General features: G+C 48.8%; 1 protein-coding gene across 2 annotated transcripts; it reads right to left on the reverse strand.

The window, feature by feature from the left end:
• Positions 1-1,452: 1,452 nt before the first annotated feature.
• P2rx5 (purinergic receptor P2X 5) lies at positions 1,453-10,862 on the reverse strand. 2 transcript variants are annotated; one of them, XM_008855660.3, is made up of 13 exons: positions 10,287-10,861; positions 7,721-7,871; positions 7,016-7,087; positions 6,475-6,550; positions 6,290-6,386; positions 6,054-6,134; positions 5,656-5,794; positions 5,132-5,265; positions 4,773-4,866; positions 4,599-4,664; positions 2,552-2,634; positions 1,720-1,867; positions 1,453-1,548 (listed from the first exon to the last, which is right to left on the reverse strand). In XM_008855660.3, the coding sequence occupies exons 1-12, from the start codon at positions 10,421-10,423 to the stop codon at positions 1,729-1,731; spliced, it is 1,269 nt and encodes a 422-aa protein (XP_008853882.1). In that variant the 5' UTR covers positions 10,424-10,861; the 3' UTR covers positions 1,453-1,548; positions 1,720-1,728. The 2 variants fall into 2 exon arrangements, with proteins under 2 accessions (XP_008853882.1, XP_029413318.1); XM_029557458.1 differs by lacking the exon at positions 6,054-6,134 and having other exon boundaries at positions 10,287-10,862.
• Between the last annotated feature and the right edge of the window lie 8,835 nt (positions 10,863-19,697).

A 19,697-nucleotide genomic window follows, 5' to 3' on the forward strand; every position in this document is an offset into this window, starting at 1 on the left:
CTGGTCAGAATGAATAAAATCCAAATAACATATTCTGGGAAGGCTGGAGAGGAAGGGTAACACTTATAAATTGCTGGTGGGAGTGTAAACTGGTGCACCTGCTATGGAAATGTGTGTGGAAATTCCTTAAGAAGCTGGAAATTGATCTATCATTTGATCTAGCCATAAAACTCTTGGGCATATACCTAAAAGACTCTATACACGGTTACATAAATACCTGTTCATACATATTCATTGCTGCCCTTTTTATAATAGCCAGGAATTAAAAACAGTTTAGATGACTATCAACTGATGAATGCATAGTGAATGTGGAGAGCATACACATAATGGAATATTATTCATCTCTGAAAAATGAAATTATGAAATTATGAAATTACAGATTAATGGAGACAGTCATCATGTTTGAGGTAAGCTAGACACAAAAAGATAAACATTTTATGTTCTCTTTCATAGCTGGATGCCAGCTTTGAAATCTTAGATATGCATGTTTCAATTTCAAAATCAAGACAGGTCAAAAAACTAATAACTGTCCATGGGCATGTGTGTCCCCAGGGGTACATGTTCCTCTGAAAGGTGGGAACTGCTGCAGAGAATTGGCTGTGGAGAGTTAGCAACAGAGGGAGGAGCATTGGCACCATCTTGGAAGTGACCCCGGTGTCTCACCAGCATGGGCACAAGAGGGGGCATTTCCAGACCTGGGGTGAGACTGTAGACCCACAAGGTGTGGGTGAAAGCTAACTGAAAATGTGGGCAGGGGATGAAAGACATCTGGAATGGCAGACTGCAGAGCCACAAAGTGGAACAGGGTGTGGGGTGTGGGGTTCTGGGTGATCACCTTTGTAAGTTACTCTATTTCCCCTACCCAGGATATAAACTATGAAAAATTCAGATAAAGATGTGTTATATGGTTTGTCTAACAGCGTCAGGAGCAAGGGACCCTAAGAGAACTCCGGGACATAGGGTATTTCTCAGCGTTTTTGGTGCCCAGGCCCAGCTCCCAGCTGGAGGCTGCCCAGCCCTGAGTCCTCAAGGCGTGAAGCTGGGAGCCAGAAGAAAGATCATCCTAGGCGAGGGAACTCCCTGGTTGTGGCTTACTAGAGGGTTACACAGGCCTGGCCTGACTGAGCAGCAGGCACCACTGTCAAGCCACCACATAAAATGAGAATAACAACAAAAATGTGGTAAACAAGGCCCAGGATGCAGCAAGCAGGGGAGACACCAGGCCTGACCAGAGCCTCCAGGTTACCCAAGGCTACCTCTCCACAGCTACCGTAACAACTGCTGAAGAGCCATGCTGACCAGGGCTTCCCAGCAGCTCCAGGGAAGCTCCAGAACGTCCACACAGAAGAAGGACCCACAGGAGTCACCTGCTTGGAGGTGGGGAATGAGCACTTGACCAGGCCTCAGATTCCTCATTAGTAAAACAGGGCATATCCTGCTCCACCTCGTTACCTTGTTTAAATGAGTTCATATTACAAACGGTCCAGCGCAGCACCACTAGAAGAGGCTGTGGAAATGTAGTTTGACTACACTGGCTTGCAGGAGGACCTGGAGGGTTGTGAGGAGCTGATGGGCTCATGGGAGACTCCAGCACCACCAGTACCCACCCTAGTCCAGCTTGGAGGGGGTCTCAGGAGTTCTGGACATCTTTCAGTGAATCCCAAGTGGTCCCCTCTCTGCAGGGGCCAGCCCTCAACCAGCTGTGTCCCATCACCTTACCTGTCTGGCTCAAAGAGCTTGGGGCTGTTCCTGGAGTGGAGCTGCTTCTCCCACCGAATTTCCTTCTGGCGGTTCATCCTGCAGATCCTGGTCCAAATCCTTAGACTTGACATCAAACTTTGCTTCTTGGGTCTCAGCTTTGTGACCACTGGGTGGGAAATGACCATGAGCTTCTTGGGACACTGGCAGAGAATCGCACTCCCTTCCCAGCAGCCCTCAGTCTTCCAGCAGAGAGGGCAATACATAGCCAGGTGGGGCTGCACTAGAGGAGTTCAGGCTGCATCTGGAGCCATCCAGGTAAACCTCGAGGGCCCACCCTGCACTCACAGTCCAGGTTGCTGGGGCTGAGGGAGCATATGCTGCCTGACCCAGTTCCTCATTGTGGTCCCAGCTCCTCCCCAAAGCCTTTCTCCATGGGCCACAACCAGAACCCCATTCCCTTCCTGTCACCCCAGACATCAGGATCCCCCACCTCCGCTTTCTGATGTTATGCACACATAACAAAGACCATCCGAGAGGCCCCCACAGTAGAGGGGAAAAAAAATCCATTTTTTCCTTCAGAAAAACTGAGAAAGGAGAAACCAAGGTCTAAGGACTGGGGCTTGACTAAAATCACTGAGTGAGACAATGGCAGAACCTGAACACAAATCTCCATCCAGGCAGCCTGGGGAGCCTTCTTCTTCCCTAGGTATTCTGAGGCCAAGTCCAGAAGCAAGGACTCAGCATGCCCCCTACACACCCCAACCCAAGACCAGCCAGGCGAGGCTCTAAGCAGGGGCTGGGGTGCTCCTTAGGACTCAGCGAAATGCTCTTGGGCCATCGATTAACTGACCTCACTTTCTCAAACTTCTTGTCGCGGTAAAACCCCCTCTTTCTGATGAGGTAGATGAGAATCAGGTCACAGAGGAAAGCCCCCTGCAAAAGAGTTGGAGGTTCTGACTCAGAATCATAGCTTCATCCTGCAACAACCCAGAAGGGGGTGGGGGGGCATCATGACCCCATTTAACACATGAGCGAACAGCCCAGAAGAGGGCACCATTGTCCAGGAGCTCAAAGCCATTCCATAGTAGACAAAAGTTAGACTGGAATACTACTACCTGTTCTCATAGCTCAAGCACCCCAAACTACCCTGATTGGATCCAATTTCTTCAACACGTTTGCTGAAAATCTACCACCTGTCAGGTCTGCACTGGGGTGCAGGGAGGACATGGACCACAGAGACCTGGGAACTCGACCTGTGCTAGAGGAGACAAGTAAATTAAGATACAGAGTCACTTGTCCTATAATGGGGACAAAATGGGAGCAGTGGAGACAGCACTTCATTCAGCCTGGGGAGGGGCATCCAGCCTGTCTTAAGAGCTGAATCTGGGATTATACAAGACCTGGGAATGGCATTACAGAGGGAGGAGCAAGCCTGTCACTACTAAATTCCACGGGACCTGTGGGGAAATAGCAAACTGCACTTTTAGAAAAGGAGACGAGAACCAGCCGTTTAATGCTTTGGAGACATTGGTCCTAGTACGTTAGGGGTAGGCATCACAGTGGCAATTGCGGTTTGGAACAATCCCAGAGGCAGTCAGTGTGAGATGGGTTGGAAGGCATCTGAACTTTAACAACAGGAATCCTACAGAGGTGGTCAAGTAAAGACAGGAAGCAGGGGTAAATCCAGCTGGTGCCTACTAAACACTCCGGAACATGGGCTTCAGATAAGAGGTTATGTGTAATGCTTTTCTTCTCCAGTAGAGAGCGACTCTTCCCATTGTGCAGGGTAGAGCTGTGGTTCCTGAAGGCAGAAAAAGGAAGCCAACAGGGATTGATAGGCCAACAGGTGAACCTGGTCCTTTTTCTAAAAATGTTTTTTTATAGTTGGGCATGGTGGCGCACACCTTTAGTCCCAGCACTCAGGAGGCAGAGGCAGGCAGATCTCTGTGAGTTCAAGGCCAGCCTGGTAACATAGTGAGTTCCAGGCCATAGTGAGTTCCAGCCCCAGCCAGGGCTCACTCTTAATCCCCTGTCAGGAGCATAGCCTCTTCGAATCCTGTTATAAGACAGTCTTCCTGATCTCAATGAAAAGTCAATCCCAGGTCTTAAGAGAATCCTCAAATGGCTGCTTGGGCTGCCCAGGCAGAGGAGGGAAGGGGCCACCAGAAACCTGGAAAGGAACTTGCTGTGTTAGTATGAGCCCCCCACCAACGACTCCTGTTACTCCTACATTATTAACCTCTCCCAGAAAAACCAAGGGCATGACAGGCATTTGTAAGAAGCCCTTCCCTACCCTCAGTCATTTCTTAAGAGCCGAACCCTGCCCCCCAAGAATTACAAGCCTGTCTCCTCTGCTCTCATCCTTTTAGCCACAGGTTCTCAACCCAGGTTCAGCTAGAGACATTTTTGAGCATCATAACTTGAGAAGTATCCCATTGACACCCAAGTAGTAGAGACCAGGGATGCTCTTACACATAGTGTGCAGGACACCCCTAAAACAAAGAATTCCCTGGCCATAAATGTCAACAGTACCCAAACTGCATATCCTAATGCTACTCCCTTTAGCAGAAGTGGAGGTGGAAATGTTAGACTCAGGATCCCAAAGAGATCCCAGCCCACATTAAGACTGGGGATGATCCACCTGTGCCATACTCCACCCACCTTACAGTCCAGAGCTATAGGCATATGCCTTTGTGGCTCTAGAAAGAGACATACTGCAGTCACTGCCACCTGGGGCAGGTGGCAGGGTGAGAAATAGCAGAGAACCCTCTTTACCCATGTCCCTGTGACCTCGAGGGCCTTCTGCATTCTGGGCTTGGCATGCTCCTCCCAGCCAGTTAGTTACCTCCCTCTCCCTGCTCAGAGTAGGAAGCCAGCAAGGCAGAGGAAGTACTCACAGCACCCATGAGTGCAAACCCAGTGCCCAAGTTGATGACTGTGGGGATAATGCTGAACTTTCCTGCCTGCAAGACAGAAACAGTCAGGTGACAGCTGGATCTCCAGACAGAGTCTCTCCAGCCTCCCTGGCCCAGTAACCACCAGCCCTCAGAATAGGAAAGAGGCCCACATACCTTGCCATAAACTATCACATCAAAGCGAATACCGTAGGCTTTTATCAGGTCTCGGTACTCCTTCCCATTATGGTCACGGTAATATCTGGCAAACCTGGGGAGACAAGGGTTTCAGGGAAGCTCATCTGCCTGCATCTTCTCTCCCTGGCAGCTTTGGGGAATTCTCAGAAGCCCAGGACCCTTTCTCTCAGCAGTCCTAGGAGAGTGTCCAGAACTGCTCATTGAGCCAAGTACCAAGATAGGGCTTTCCCAGGTAGCTCAGCACCAACCCCTGGGCCCTGAGAACACTGGTGGACTTAACCCAAAAGAGGACACAGAACATGGTCAAGGTCACCAGATAGCACAAAAAACACAGTTACCTGAAGTTGTACCCAGAGGAGAGGGATTTTGAATGTTTGTTGTCCAGACGGTTGAAATAATAGCGTGGGTTGCAATTAGAGGCAGCTTTATCAAGGTCACAGTCCCATTCAATATAGATTCCTATCACACCGCCCTTGGTACAAGAGACAGGGTGAGTGCCAGAGCTGTCTGCGGATGGACAAGAGTCACGGGGAAGCTCCTTACAAGAGCTTGACAGGTCAGTCAGAAGTCAGCTAGCTGGACTGATGTGACCACAGCTCTGGAGTAACTTTACACACAAATCAGTGTGCATCCTTGGAGCTCCTTCTAACTGTTTCTGATGATGTCCTGGGGTCAGAGAACTACCTACCCACCAGGTACCTGGCATAGCCGGCCATGTGTCTCAACTAACTCTGAGATCAGTGAGCTCCTGGGAACAAGTGAGTCTGCCAAATCACTCTGGTCCCACAGGTGCCCCTCCACCGAGCCTTCTTACTGCAGAGCCCAGCTCCCTGTAATGGCTCCCTGAGCACACACCACCCACCTTCAGGGCTATGTCCTGGAAGTTGGTCCCTGCCCAGCTGATGATTGTCCCTAGTCGGAAGATGGGACAGTAGAGGTTCTTGGGGCTGAAGTGACAGGTTTTCAGGTAAGTTTTGTTGGTTGTTTCCAGCACATTGTCTCTGGGAGGAAACCATGAAATGAGAGGCTTTGCTGCCGCCTACCCCCCAGGAGGCAGTGGGCCTTTGCCAGATGTGACCTCTCCCCTAGCTCATATCCTACTCCCCCCAAGAACAGAGACAATCCTCAAATAGAGGAAGGGATACCTCCATGACACTGCGAGATTCACTCACATATATGTATACACTGTGCTCAATCTGAGCACAGCCACAGGACAGCTCTCAGCCAGCATCCCCACCCCAGGATCCAAACCCCACCTACTTGGAGAAGTTGAACTTGGGGAAGTGAACAAAGTTCTTTATGAAAATGGTGAAGTCTTCAGCATCCTTCAGGAAGGGCTCCCTGAAAACCAGGCCAAGGCAGCCTGAGCAGGAGGCCTGGCCCTGCCCTCTAATCCCTCCCCAGGCTTGCAGAGTTGTACAGGCCTCTGGCCTTTGGTAGGACCCATTGTGTCTGATTTAGCAACTCCTTTGGGACCACAAGCCACAGTCACTCACGTTAGCTTGATCCTTCTCTCTACTGGGCACCAAGCAAAGATCTCACAGGTGCCTGTGGTAGAGTTCCCCACCCGCAGACAGCGGCCAGTTTTCAGTCCTACAGAGGAGAGACAGGGATGGTGCCAGGAACCTTCCAGTCCTGGTCCATTTGCCCTGCTTCAGTCCCAGCCACTCTGGGCCCTCACCATGTCCAGCTGTAACAGTTTCCCCAGCAAGGCAGTCATTGTCCTGAGAACACTTTCCATCAGGGATACCTTCATGCTGCCAGGAAAGAAAGGTGTCTGTGAGGAGTTGCCCCCAGCCCAGGGCTAGGTCCCATCAGAGCTAGAAGGGGGATCCTTCCCTGACCTGAGGCCACATGACCTTTTTAAAACCTGCTTCTCAGGCTGGGGAGATGGTTCAGTGGGTAAAACCACTTGCCACGAAAGCCCGATGGCTTGAGTTTGATCCCTAGGACCCATGGTGGAAGGAGAAAAATAACTCCTGAAAATACTCATGCACACATACACACACACACACACACACACACACACACACACACACACACACAATTTTTTTTTTTAGTTTTAAGAAAAATTGTTTCCCCTCCAAAACTTGCAGGCGCACCATGCACCAATTATCTAGCATCTTGACATTCTCGGAGCAAACCAAGCCTCTGCTTCAGGAGGGGTGTCATCACAGCTGGGGGCTCTCCAACCCCTTCCTAATCCCCATGCCAAATCAAACCTCAGCACAGGTGCCCTGCCGCTGGTTGAGAGTCAGGATCAGGTTGGTGATCACAATGAAGGCATTATTCCCCTGAAAAGCCAGAAAGAGGTTAAGGAACTCCTCCTGGCCTGTTGTAGAGGAGTCTGCCTGGACGGGGGGTAGGCCTCTGCATGGGACTGGAGACAGCAGGAGGCCCCAGAATTGGTGGGCTTTGCCCATCTGTCTGATGATCCCACTGTTTCTGAGTGAATATCCTTTGATGTGTAACTTGCAGCCCCACAAACTCCCACCTCATAATTCTGTTCAGACCTCAGGTCATCTGATCACAGATCCCTGATAGACCTGTATGTCCCCATGTGGTCTTAACAATGCAAAGATCAGCACTCGGGAGGCAGAGGCAGGAAGATCTTTGTGAGTTCGAGGCCAGCCTGGTCTACAAAGCGAGTTCCAGGTCAGCTGGGGCTACAGAGAGACCTGTCTCAAAAAAAAAAAGGAAAAAGCAAAGATCTCTGGGAAGAAGAGAAGCCAGGCCTGACACAGAAACTGAGGTAGGAATGGAACATGCAGAAAAAGACAGACAGGGTTACTGTCTGTGTCACGGACCAGGAAGACAATGGTTGGAGGTCCCTGGGTATCAATCATAGCAGCTTCATTCCTGTGTGATGTACCCCAAGTCACTCCCCACCAAACTAGGCCCCAAGGTCCCTAGGCCAGGGCTCTGACCTGGAATGGGATGACGAAGTCGGCCACATCCCAGAGCCGCTCTCCTAGCAATGTGGTGTTGGTGAAGGCCACACCCTTGACTTTGGTGACTACAGCACTTTGCAGGGAGGTATCAGTATCTTGGTAACTCTTCTTTATTCCAAACACCCATCTGTAGAAAGGGAGCCAACAGGTGGTCTCATCCACAGGGCTGCCCAGGCCGAAGCTGGAGTGGGAATCACAGCAACTCCTAGGCTGGGGTAAATGAGCTCAGAGGTTCACCTGTCCCACACTCATGCATTCATGCACTCAAGATGGAGAAGCAGGGATGAAAGGTGTGGGCCTCCAAAGCTCTAGGTGCTTATTGCTAAAACAATCAAAGGGTTGGAGATACAGTAGCAGACGGCTTCCCTGGCATGAATAAAACCTTGGTATCAGTCCCTAGCACCAAAAACAAGTAAATAAATAAAAATAAATTAAATCCTGTATTCATAAGTAAGGCATGGAAGATGGCTCAGTAGGTAAGGGCGCTTGCCTCCAAGCTGCCTGATGACCTGAGTTCAATCCCTGGAATCCACATGGTAGAAGGAAAGGACAACCTCCTGTAAGTTGCCTTCTGACCTCTACATGGGTGCTGTGCCACATGCTGCCCCTACCCCCCACAATCAATCAATCAATCAATCAATCAATCAATGTAACTTAAAATTTTAAAAACATAACCAGCAATATATATATATATATATATCAGAAAAGTTTGGCTTCCTCAAATTAAAAACTTCTGCACATCAAAGGATACTATGAAGAAACGTATAACTCGGGCTGATCTCAAATTCATAGCAATCCTCTGCCTCTCAAGCATTAGAATTTTAAGTGTGTGCCAGCCACCACACCTATCTAAAAAGATACCAGTTGTTTAGCTGTGTGTGTTTATGTGTGTGCACATAAGTGCAAGTGCTCTTGGAGGTCAGAAGAGGGCGTCAGAGCCCCTGAACCTAGAGTTACAGGTGGTTGTGAGCTGCCCCATATGGGTGCTAGGAACTTAACTCTTGTTCTCTAGAAGAGCAGCAAGCACTATTGCCCACTAAGTTATCGCTCCAGCTCCCAAAAAAGATATATTTTTTAATGAAATGGCCATGTCAATGCCACACACAGTGAGCCTAGCACAAAGCAAAAGCTCCATGAACACAATCCCTCAATTTGTTGTTGCTGTTAGACATCATCTAGGGTAACTCTTCTTGGTTTCACTGGGGAAACAGGTCAAAAGAGGAGGAAGCCACCTGACTCGGGTCATGCTGTGAGTGGGCTGGTATGCTAGTACTTTCCAGGGATCCAGAGGTGCCAACCAAAACCTGTCTGCTTCCTCATATCTGGGACAGGGTTTGGGGGAGAACCCTATGTTGCCACATTTTCAAGGAACTTTGAAAAGGTGGTGATCCTTGAGCAAACCAGCCATTTTAGCAGAGCCATACTGGACCTGGCCCAATCAGAAACATTAGGCAGATATTCAAGGATCGCCTTCATTCAACATTCACTTGTTCATTTCACACCTATTTCCAAGTGAATTGATACCGGGCCCTCCCAACATGACATCCCCAGACTGGCATACAGTCAGAAATAGACATGAACAAATGTTCCTCCAAATCTGCTCATAATGACACTATGGGAATGGAATGCCAGGGAGGGAAGGAGAGGGAAGGAGAACCCAGGTCTGGAGGATAAGTGGGTGCTAGCCCAACAGAAAAGGAAAAACAAGGCTAGCCAAGGAACAGCAGTACAAAGACCTGAAGCCAAAGCCCAGGAAATGCTATGTGTCCAGCTTCTAGAAGGCAGCAAGGCTACCTAGGGCAGGGCTGCTCTCCCAGAAGGAGATGAGAACAACTGCTCGCATTTACTGAATGAGGAAAAGAAGGTGCATCCAGTTGTCCACAGGGGCTGCCTCTCTCAATCTGTGCCTCCTCACTTCCAAAGAGCAAGGGGAGGCTCAGGCCAAGGTCTAGTTGAGTAACTTCGAACAGCTTGCCCCCTGGGCTGGTGGGCCCACGCCATGCTGGGTGAGATGGAAACAAGAGAGGAGAGACAACAGGACTGAAGGGTAGGGGTCCCTGGACAGGACTCCCTAGCTAGACATCAGAGAAACTGCCCATGTTTTGGGTGAGCTTATGGACTGGGAGTTCCAGAACATGCCAGTTTGACCAGTAGGCCGGCCAAGAGTAAGACACTGCCGCTCAGTGCTTATAAATAACCTGCGGGATGCCTGACCAGCTGTCAGGCCAGGCCAGCGGAGGCCTATGGGAGCAGCTGCAGCCCCTGGCATCCCTGCCCCCTTCCCATGGCTGTAACACTGGGAGCTCCAGGCACAGAGGAAGGAGCCCGGGAACCCCTGCCCTAGGTTCACACTTCCAGAGGCGGCCGAGATCCAGAGGCGGCCTAGAGTGCCCCCTTTTCACCCTTCATCCAAGGGCCCATGAGGACCCACTCCAAGGCAGGGGCCCCAGCCACCCTCGTGCGGGTAGATTCCAGGATCCAAGAGAAGGCCCCTGTGCCCCCCCCCCCCACCCCCCCCCCCCGGCTTCGAGAAAGGACTCACATGATCAGGTACAGCAGGACGGAGAGCTGCAGCAGCCGGTAGAGCACTCCCACCTTCTTGCTCTTGGCGACCACAAACTTTGCTGTCTTGTAGTCGAACAGCGCTAGTACGAGCCCCTTCCAGGCCGCCTGGCCCATGCCTCCGGCTCACTGCGGCTTACTGGGCACCCAGCCCCACGTGTGCCCCTGGGAACCGCCACCTCTCTCTGCCCCCGGGCGCGCGGCTCCAACCAGCGTGAGTCGGCTTCGGGCGTACAGTCCCAGCGCGGGCGCTGCACCAGGCACGAAGGGAGGATCCAGGTGCAGGGAACTGGGCTGTGCGGAGCACGGAGCCTGGGACTGCGACCTTGCCGCCCCCGCCGCCCCCGCTGCAGTGACACCACCCTGCGCTCCAGGCACTGCTATGCGAGGACATGCCAGGCGGTGGAACTCAGATACACTGACCCGCTGCAGATCCCTGGACAGGCGTGGCCAGATGGAGAGAGAGAAGGTGCTGACCAAGGCGCATCACAAGCTCTCTCTTCCCTCTGGATTCCCACCGGGTGGGGAAACAGAGGCAGAGAGGAACTAGAGCACAGGAAATGTACGTTGGAGAAGATGAAGAGTCACAGGTAATGACAGGTTTCCAGATTCCCCTTGCCAAGCTCTCCTAGAAGACAGTTTTCTTGGGTGTGCTCTGGCCCCAGGGCACTGTCAGACAGGCTTGTAGATCCCTGGCTGCTTGTGTAAATCAAGGGGCACTTTCACCCATCCTCTGCTTTGAGTTTAAATACCCCACCCCCACCCCATCAGTTGCCAATGGTCCCTAAAGTGGGATAAAGAGAGCTAGGGCACCAAGGCCTAAGTTATGAGTAGACAGAATAGTTCCCAAAGCAAAAGATAGATCTAATGCTGTCCTGAGACTGCATAAAGAGGGGAGGACACTAGAGCTAAGCTTTGGACCTGGTTGTGTATGGTGAGGGCTGGTTGTAGTGATGTCTGTGCTGATTTTCCTCACCTGCAGACTATGGTCTGAGCAGGCCACCCCTGCTCCTCTCCCTTCCCAGTGGGAAGCTCCCTCTCTGGAACTGCAATTTCTAGGTGTTAGAAAGGACCCTGCAGTTCAGAGGAGTGATCCTCTCTAAAAATAAATCTGAAGGGGAAAAAAAAAAAGTCCCTTTTGCAACTCATGGAAATTATTTGGAAGAAAAAAGACAAATTCCTGGGCCTTGTCCTTGGCCTTGAATTCTCCATTCACTCTAGGATGAGGGTAAGGAACCTGCATTTTGTTCTTAAAGTCTCATCTGGAAACTATGCATTGTTACATCTTTTCAAGTTGAGCCCAAGTTCCTCAGAGAGGTTTATTCTTACCTCTAAAGTAGTCTTCACCCCCACTTGCACCACCTTCTATCCAGTGATCCCATCCTAGTCCTACAGAGCACTTGTCATTACCTGAGAGGATCATACTCATATGTTGACTGTGTCCTCACCTCCTCTGCTCCTCTCCCCTCCCCCCACCCCCACTCTCCCCTCTAAGTCCAGAAGCTTTGGGCAAGACCTTGCTCTGGGCAGCTCTATATCCCTGGCCCAGCAACATGCATGCTATGTTGCTGTACATATGCTAGTTCTGTACATATCTGTCGAATGACAAACAAGCCTGGGCCTGGTTTCTTTTAAACAGGGAGAATCTGGACCTGCTTCCCTGTTCCAGTCATGACCTTGGAAGTTGAAGGCATTCTGTCTTCTGCCAGCCTCCACCTCAGCCCTCCCCAGCAAGGCTCTCTAGCAGTTAAAGCCAAAGTGGCCACTGTGGAGTGATATCATGCCCTTGAAGATTCTCACTGCCTGAGAACCCTGCTCCAGTATAAGGCACAGTGGAAGGTGGACTTTCTAAGCTGGTGAGCTGGCAGGAATCCAAGATGATCGTGTCACAGAAACAGAGAGATCTCCCTTCTGACAATCCTGTGCTGAACCTGCAGGATGAAAGCTTCATCCAGGACAGTGACAGCCACTAAGAACTCGGCCCTCAGAGAAAACATGCAGGCGTTTCTCTTCCAGTTGTTGAGTCAGTTAGGTATCCCTCCCTACCCCAACTTCAGTATCATGTGATGACCCCTCTGCACCTGTCCTCTTGGGTTAAGGAAGATTGAAAAGCAACCAACCATTTTTAGGAAATGACTTTCATGCTTCCTGTGCTGGCCAGGGGGTTGGGACAGGGTGTGACTTTGTGATTTCCTACAGTGTTGTTTTCTCTCCCAAGGTGAGAGATTACCACAATACCAGGAATTCTCAATACTTTGTTACTTTAAAGAAAACAAAAGAGGGACTTAAAAGACAGCTCAGTGGGTAATAGCTGTGCATGCATGAAAGCCTAAATTCAGATCCCCAGCTCTCTCATAAGAGCCCTAAATGGCAGTGTACATCTGTAACTCCAGTGCTGGGAGTGAGCAGAGACATGATCCTGGGGGCTCACTGACCAACCAGTCTAGCTGAAACAGCTGTAGGCTCAACGAGAGACACTGTGCGAAACACCAGGTAGAGAGCACCTGACATCAACCTCTGACCTCCACATGCACACACTTGAGTGAGTGCACTGACATATACATGTATGCACATAAAGGCATGAATACACCAGAGAGAGAGAGAGAGAGAGAGAGAGAGAGACAGAGAGACAGAGAGAGACAGAGACAGAGAGACAGAGACAGAGAGACAGAGAGACCCCGAGATAAGTGATAAACCTCTCCACTCCCCAAAGAGGGTTCCAGTTTTTGGCTAGAGCTCCTGTTTATTCTGTCAAGAGATACCCTGGTGTACTAATACTTAAGCCTCAGGACACAGAGACTGGGTCCAGTTTGGGTTTTTGTTTTAAGACAGTCTCACTATATAAGACCAAGCCTGCCTCAAACTCATGATCCTCCTGCCTCAGCCTCCTCAGTTCTGAGATTCTAGGAATGTGCCATGTACTATTCCATATTCCATGTACATACTATTCTGTGTGCTGCTGGAGAAGCTAGAATGCCGGGTACCTGCCTTCTGACCTGTCTGTCACAACTGCCATTCTGGTTTTAGAGAGAGAAGCCTCGCTCTAACATGGCTCCTGAACACCCACTGCATACCCAAAAGTAGAATGTAACTTCTAATGGAACTATCCAAAAGCCTGAGAGACCATGAGGGCCATCTAGAGAAGAAAAGACCGCCTCCTTCTTACACCCATTGATGGGTCACGACATCAACTTACTGCATTAAAAAATAAAGAAAAGTGGGCTAGCAAGATGGCTCAGCAGGAAAAGGCACCTGCTGCCAAGCCTCATGACCTGAGTTTGATCCCTAGGACCCCATATGGTGGAAGGAGAGAACTGATTCCTGCTAGTTCTCTGACTTCCATGCACTATGGTGTGTGCACACACACAATATATAAATAAACAAAAAAATAAAAAATTTAAAAAGAAAAGTATCAGTGTATCTAAGAAGTCGGGGTAGGTATGTTTCCATAAAGCTGTGTTTCAAGTGCATGCCTGTATTTGGCATTATGATGTGGAACATAGTTCTTCCCTGTGGTTTAATTGAAATCATGTGGAAAAACTATGTATACATTGTGCCTCATCTCCACATCCTGGGGCCAACTCGCCATTTATTCTGATTTAAAACCTCTGTGCTCAGATGGGGGCGGAGTGTTCTTTCTTGCTTTCACATTTGTGTTACTAAAACTCTGAGTTAGGGGGCCAGGCATGGTGGCGCACACCTTTAATCCCAGCACTCGGGAAGCAGAGGCAGGCAGATCTCTGTGAGTTCGAGGCCAGCCTGGTCTCCATAGTGAATCCAAGACAGCTGGGGCTACAGGGAGGCCCTGTCTCAAAAAGACAAAAAAAAAAAAAAACCCTCTGAGTTAGGATAGTTCCAAAACTTCCTACTATTCTTTGTGTGTGCGTGGTGGTGGTGGTGGTGGTGGTTACAATGCTGGGGATCAAATCCTAGAACCTTGTAAATGCTAAGTTTACACTCCGTAAACTACACCCCCCAGCCCCCGCCTGCTGCTGCTGCTGCTTTGAGGTACAATTATCCTTGATTTTACCTAGTCCCAAATCAATTGTTAGAGTCTGATGATGCCCTGGTAAAATGATGCATATCACCACTGTCATAGCAAGCACTTCTCAGCACCTACAACCTGAAGAGCCCTGCTCTAAATGGCATGGGGGGGGGGGGACTAATTTAACCCTTACAGCCACACCCATGTGGTTGAAACCATAACTACCCTGACTTTCCTTCAGAGGGTAGACATGCCAGTGACCATAATGTTAGTAAGCCAGTGTTGGAACTAGATCCAAGTAGGCTGGCTCCATTGCCCAAGAAATTGGCTTCCTTACCACCACAGACATGGTGAGCCCACCAGAAATGTCCCTACAAAGTCGACTTCACACCTGCTGAAGCAAAGTCTGGGCCATTCACTGGGTCTGTTGGCTCTGTTCTCTAGGGACCACAGAGTCTTCTAGAGATTGTTTAGTGTGCAGTATATGTGTCTACCTTGTTCCCCTGGAGGAAGGTCACTTCTGGGGTCAGGGTCCCACAGACCCAGACTTCCTTCCCAGTTTTGTAGAGGTCACCAGTGAGAAATGACTCTCCGGTACCTTGCAGTTGGGAGGAGGGGGGATCAAGAGACTGGACACCTTTGGTAGCAGCTCTCACTGCTCCTAGGGCCATTTGTATGATCAGGAGTCACTCCTGGGGTTAGGTCAGGGGCCAGAGGCATGGCTAGTCTTCAAAGTACCCAAAGTTCCCTCCCTGCCTTCTCTTCACCTTTCACCCCCTTTCCTCACTGAGTGCACACCATACCTCACTACAATAAGCACTATCTCCTGAAGTCAAGGGAAGGCTTATCAGCCAGAGCAGCATTCTGTCTCTTTCAAAAGCCCTCATCTAGTTGGATGACATGAGGCACATACTGTCAAGTTACAGGGAGTTATAACATGGATTTCTATGGGCCTCTATTTTTTTATCATCTTGTTCCTAAGACTTGCCACCCTTTAAGGATATTATTCTGTGTGGCTTGGACAGGCTCCTGGGCCCATCTTTCTCTGTTCTGAGTCCTTGGACAGTCACCAGTAGAAACAAGAGAGACTCTTCACACAGAGCCATTCCCCACTCCAAGGAAATATGCCGGGGGCCAGACGCTGATTCCAGTGCACCCCCACTATTCCCACTATGAATTCTACAGGTCCTAAGGGATAAAGTGTGGTGCCATGGGAGGCAAGAGGATAACCCCTCTATCAAGAAAATCTCCCGTTTCTGTAGGGATCCAGCAGAAAATCGGCAGCTGCAGGTGGGAGGCTGCAGAGGTGTGGCCAGTAGCATCACTGCGCAGGGGCTTGGAGGTGTTGCTAGGTCACCCCTGTGGCCTCCAAAGATGCATGGGCTCCTCTCCGCCATCAGCCCTAGGGAGGGTGAAATAAAACCTCCCCCTAGCCTAAGCTCAGAGTTTCAAAAAACACTCTTCAAAAAATGAAAGGAAAACAGGGGGCTGGAGAGATGGCTCAGCAGTTAAGAGCACTGACTGCTCTTGCAGAGGACCCAGGTTCGATTCCCAGCACCCATATAGTGGCTACAAACCATCATTAACTCCAATTCCAGGGGAATCTAAAGCCCTCTTCTGACCTCTGTAGCATTGCAAAACATGGGTGCACTCACATACATGCAGGCAATCCGCTCATACACATAAAAATAAAAATAATAAATACAATATTTTTTAATTAAAGGAAAACAAAAAGAAACAAAGCACAAATCCCACATAATGTGGTTCTTGGCATAGGGGTTCAGATACTAGTTACATATAATGAGCTCTAGTTCCCAACCCCCAAAGAGAGGAAAGGCCAGAAGGTAGGAAACTTGATGCTGACCTTGGGCAAAGGTAATTGCAAGGTGACCCGGTCCTCCTTCAGAGTCCTGAGCATCCTTGAAGGCCTAGAGATAAGGGTGGGAAAGGCATGGCATGGAAGGATTCAACACATTTCATAACAGGTATTTCTGGTCCATGTAAGAACTTGTAGATGCACTATTCATGTCATTTAAATACAGTCAACAGGTGAAAGAAAGCTCCTTACTGGGGGAGGCATTCCCATGACTGTTGATGGGTTGGTGTTTATTACTTAGCTCCAGTATCTGATTTGAGGGTGAACTGTACCAAGGTATCAGATACTTAAAACCAGTCAAGAGATGACTGCTACATTGTTGAGTACCAAAAGGGACAAAGATTCAAACTTGAGTCAACCAAAGTCACAAGGCATTGATAGCTCTAACATGGCACATTTTAAAGGAAATGGCATTCTTTCTCCTCCCTGCAGTGATTCTTCACATCTACTCCCTGCTCCCAGTTCACAGCACTGGTAATGAAACCAGAGTGAGCGTGAAATCCTCATGCAAGACACCAAGATGTCAGTGACTCCCCAAACATTTGCACACAATTTTTACGTTCCCAGTTCCCTATTCAGCCTCATATTCCCCAGGACGCACTTCAGCCAAGCTGGCTTATGTGCTTTCATTTTCCAGTGAAGGTGCCCAGGCAGATCCCTCCTTCACAGCTTCGTAGCTCAGGCATACATCTCCTCTCAGTTCCCACACTGGGACCTGCACAATTTAGAACTCACTGATTTCTGTCTTGCTGTCTCAGTTGGGTGCACATCTGCTGAACGGGGATATGAAGGCAGGCAAGGCTTTACCAGTCAACCTCTACAAAATTTAGGTACTGCCGAGACTTGTAAAACCATGTGCAAAGGAATGAATGAGTGGGTGGATGGATGGATGAACTTCCTTTAGCTTGTATGCTGAAGGTGTCCAGTGTAAAATGACCATGGCTTCATTTTCATGTGGATTTTATCAGTTTTCTACTGGAGCATTAGGTTACATTTGCTTTCCAAAGCAACTTTTAGTCAAGACTCCAATGTTCATAGTTACCCTTTGACAGCATATGATCAGATGCACAAACTCTGATCTCACAACTAACATCTCCCAGAATATCTACAGGCCTATCACCAGAGCCTTTGGGGTGGGGCCAGAAGACCTGAACAATGGGCTCTACCAGGCATTCTTCTACCCATCTAGGACTGAAAAAGCCTCTCTTCTCTGGGGGTGCACCTGTGCCTTGCCCAGTTTATAGTGAGAGGCATTAATGGAAAAGGCTTTAGACTTGGGATCTGAACTCTTTTCTAAAATAGTATTTTAATTAATTCTTTGAGAATTTCATACAATGTATTTTGATCATATTCGCCCCTCTCCCCTGTCTCCTCTCAGATCCCCCCTGCAACTTTGTGTCCTCTTTTTTAAAACTATTTAGTGTGTGTGTGTGTGTGTGTGTGTGTGTGTGTGTGTGTGTATACCACGTGTGCAGGAGCCCATGGAGGTCAGAGGCCCTAGAACGGAAGTTACAAGTGGTGAGCTGCCCTGTGGGTTCTGGGAACTGAACCAGGACCTCTGCAAGAACAATAAGCACTCCTAAGCCCTGAGCTATCTCTCCAATCCCTTTTTTTCAAAATCCATCATCAGGTCTGATTTGTGTTGCTCAAATTCTCTTGGGTGTGGGTCCATCCCCTTGAGCATGGTCAACCTACCAGGGGTGAAAGAGTCAGTTTAAAGAAAACTGACTCTCCCTCTCCCCACAGGTATCAATTGCTAACAACTCCTTACCTAGAAGTGGGACTTCATGCCCACCTCCCCACTCAATGCCAAGATTTTGTCTGGCTTGAACTTGCACAGATCCTGTGCATGCTGTCACACCCACTGTGAGTTCATCTGTGTAACTGCCCTGTTGTGTCTGGAAAACAGTTTCCTTGTAGTCACCCACCACCTCTGGCTCTTACAATCTTTCTGCCACCTCTTCCACAGTGATCCCTGAGCCCCAGGGAGAGGAGTGTTATATAGACATCCCATTTAGGTTTGAGCACTCCACAGTCTCTTATTCTCTGAACCTTGACCAGTTCTCTGTGTTCATTAACATTAACTAAAAAATGAAGTGTCTCACTGGGCATGGTGGCACATGCCTTTAATCCTAGCACTTGGGAGGCAGAGGCAGGTGGATTTCCATGAATTCAAGGACAGCCTGGTCTACATAGCAAGTTCCAGATCAGCCATGGCTGCATAGTGAGACAGAGAGAGAGAGAGAGAGAGAGAGAGAGAGAGAGAGAGAGAGATTCTCTGATGGGGGTTGAGAGATGCTCTAATCTCTAGGTATAGTGATAAGTCATTGAGAGTTGGTTTAGCACTATGTCCATTAAGCAAAATAACAGTAGTAGAGTCTCCCCTAGGGTCTATGATCTATCTAGCCACAGGTTCTTGGCCCTGATAATGGTGCCAGGTATAGGTTCCATTTTGTGGAGCAGGCCTTAAATCCAATCAGAAAGTGGCTACTTCCATAACATTCAGGCCACTATAGCACTAGTGGCATATTTTGCCAAGGCAGTGGGAAGACTGATGATTACATTTTCTCTTTCGATAGTCTACCCAGCACCTTCTAGCACTACAAAAGCTAATGAGTAGGGATGAAGCTTCGAGGTCAGTACCAGCTTGACTTCTCCATGTACTATGACTCAAGTATGTAGTGCCTTCAGCAATAGGATCTTATCATCAAGTTCTGGAGGTCAGTCAAGAGCAGTAGCAATAGCCAATATTGTTTGGGAGTCCATGGGAGCCCATTGGCCATCAAGTCCAAAAGAGGATTCCTGGCAATGAGATTTTTATTTGCTATCCTGTGGTGTCTAGTAAGGGCATTGTTTCCCCATTATAGGATAACTCCACTTAAAATCTTTTTGTATGTATATGTATTTTAAGAAGTAGTAGTTTTCCATAATTTTTTCAAAAGGCCTTTAATATCAGTTGTCCTTCTCATACTGTGTCCTCTGCCCTGCCTGCCCATTCCCCACCCATTTAACCCTCCTGTTCCATTATTTCCCTTTCCCCTTTATATCACTGCATTGTCTCCCCTCCCTTAAAAGCCTCCCCATCCCTATGGCTCCTTACTAGTTTCCTGACCTCTCTCTATTCTCCAAACAAAACACATACATATATCTAAAGATTCAAAGCTAGCATCTACATATGAGAGAGAACATGCAACATTTGTCTTTCTAGGTCTGGGTTACCTCACTCAGGATGATTGTTTCTGGCTTCATCCATTTATCTGCAAATTTTTTAATTTCATTTTTCTTAACAGTTGAATAATATTCCATTGTATAAAGATATCACATTTCTTTATCCATACATCACTTGAACATCTAGTCTGTTTCCATTTCCTGGCCATTGTGAATAGAGCAGCAGTGACTATGGATGGGCAGGTATCTCTGTAGTAAGATATAGAGTCCTTTGGGTAAATTCCCAAGAGTGTTCTGTCTGGATCATGTGGTAGATCTATTTCCAGCTTTTTGAGGAAACTCCACACTGATTTCCAGAATGG

The sequence above is a fragment of the Nannospalax galili genome, unplaced genomic scaffold (genome assembly GCF_000622305.1).
Source record: "Nannospalax galili isolate Female #2095 unplaced genomic scaffold, S.galili_v1.0 scaffold888, whole genome shotgun sequence".
NCBI classification, from domain to species: Eukaryota; Metazoa; Chordata; class Mammalia; order Rodentia; family Spalacidae; genus Nannospalax; species Nannospalax galili.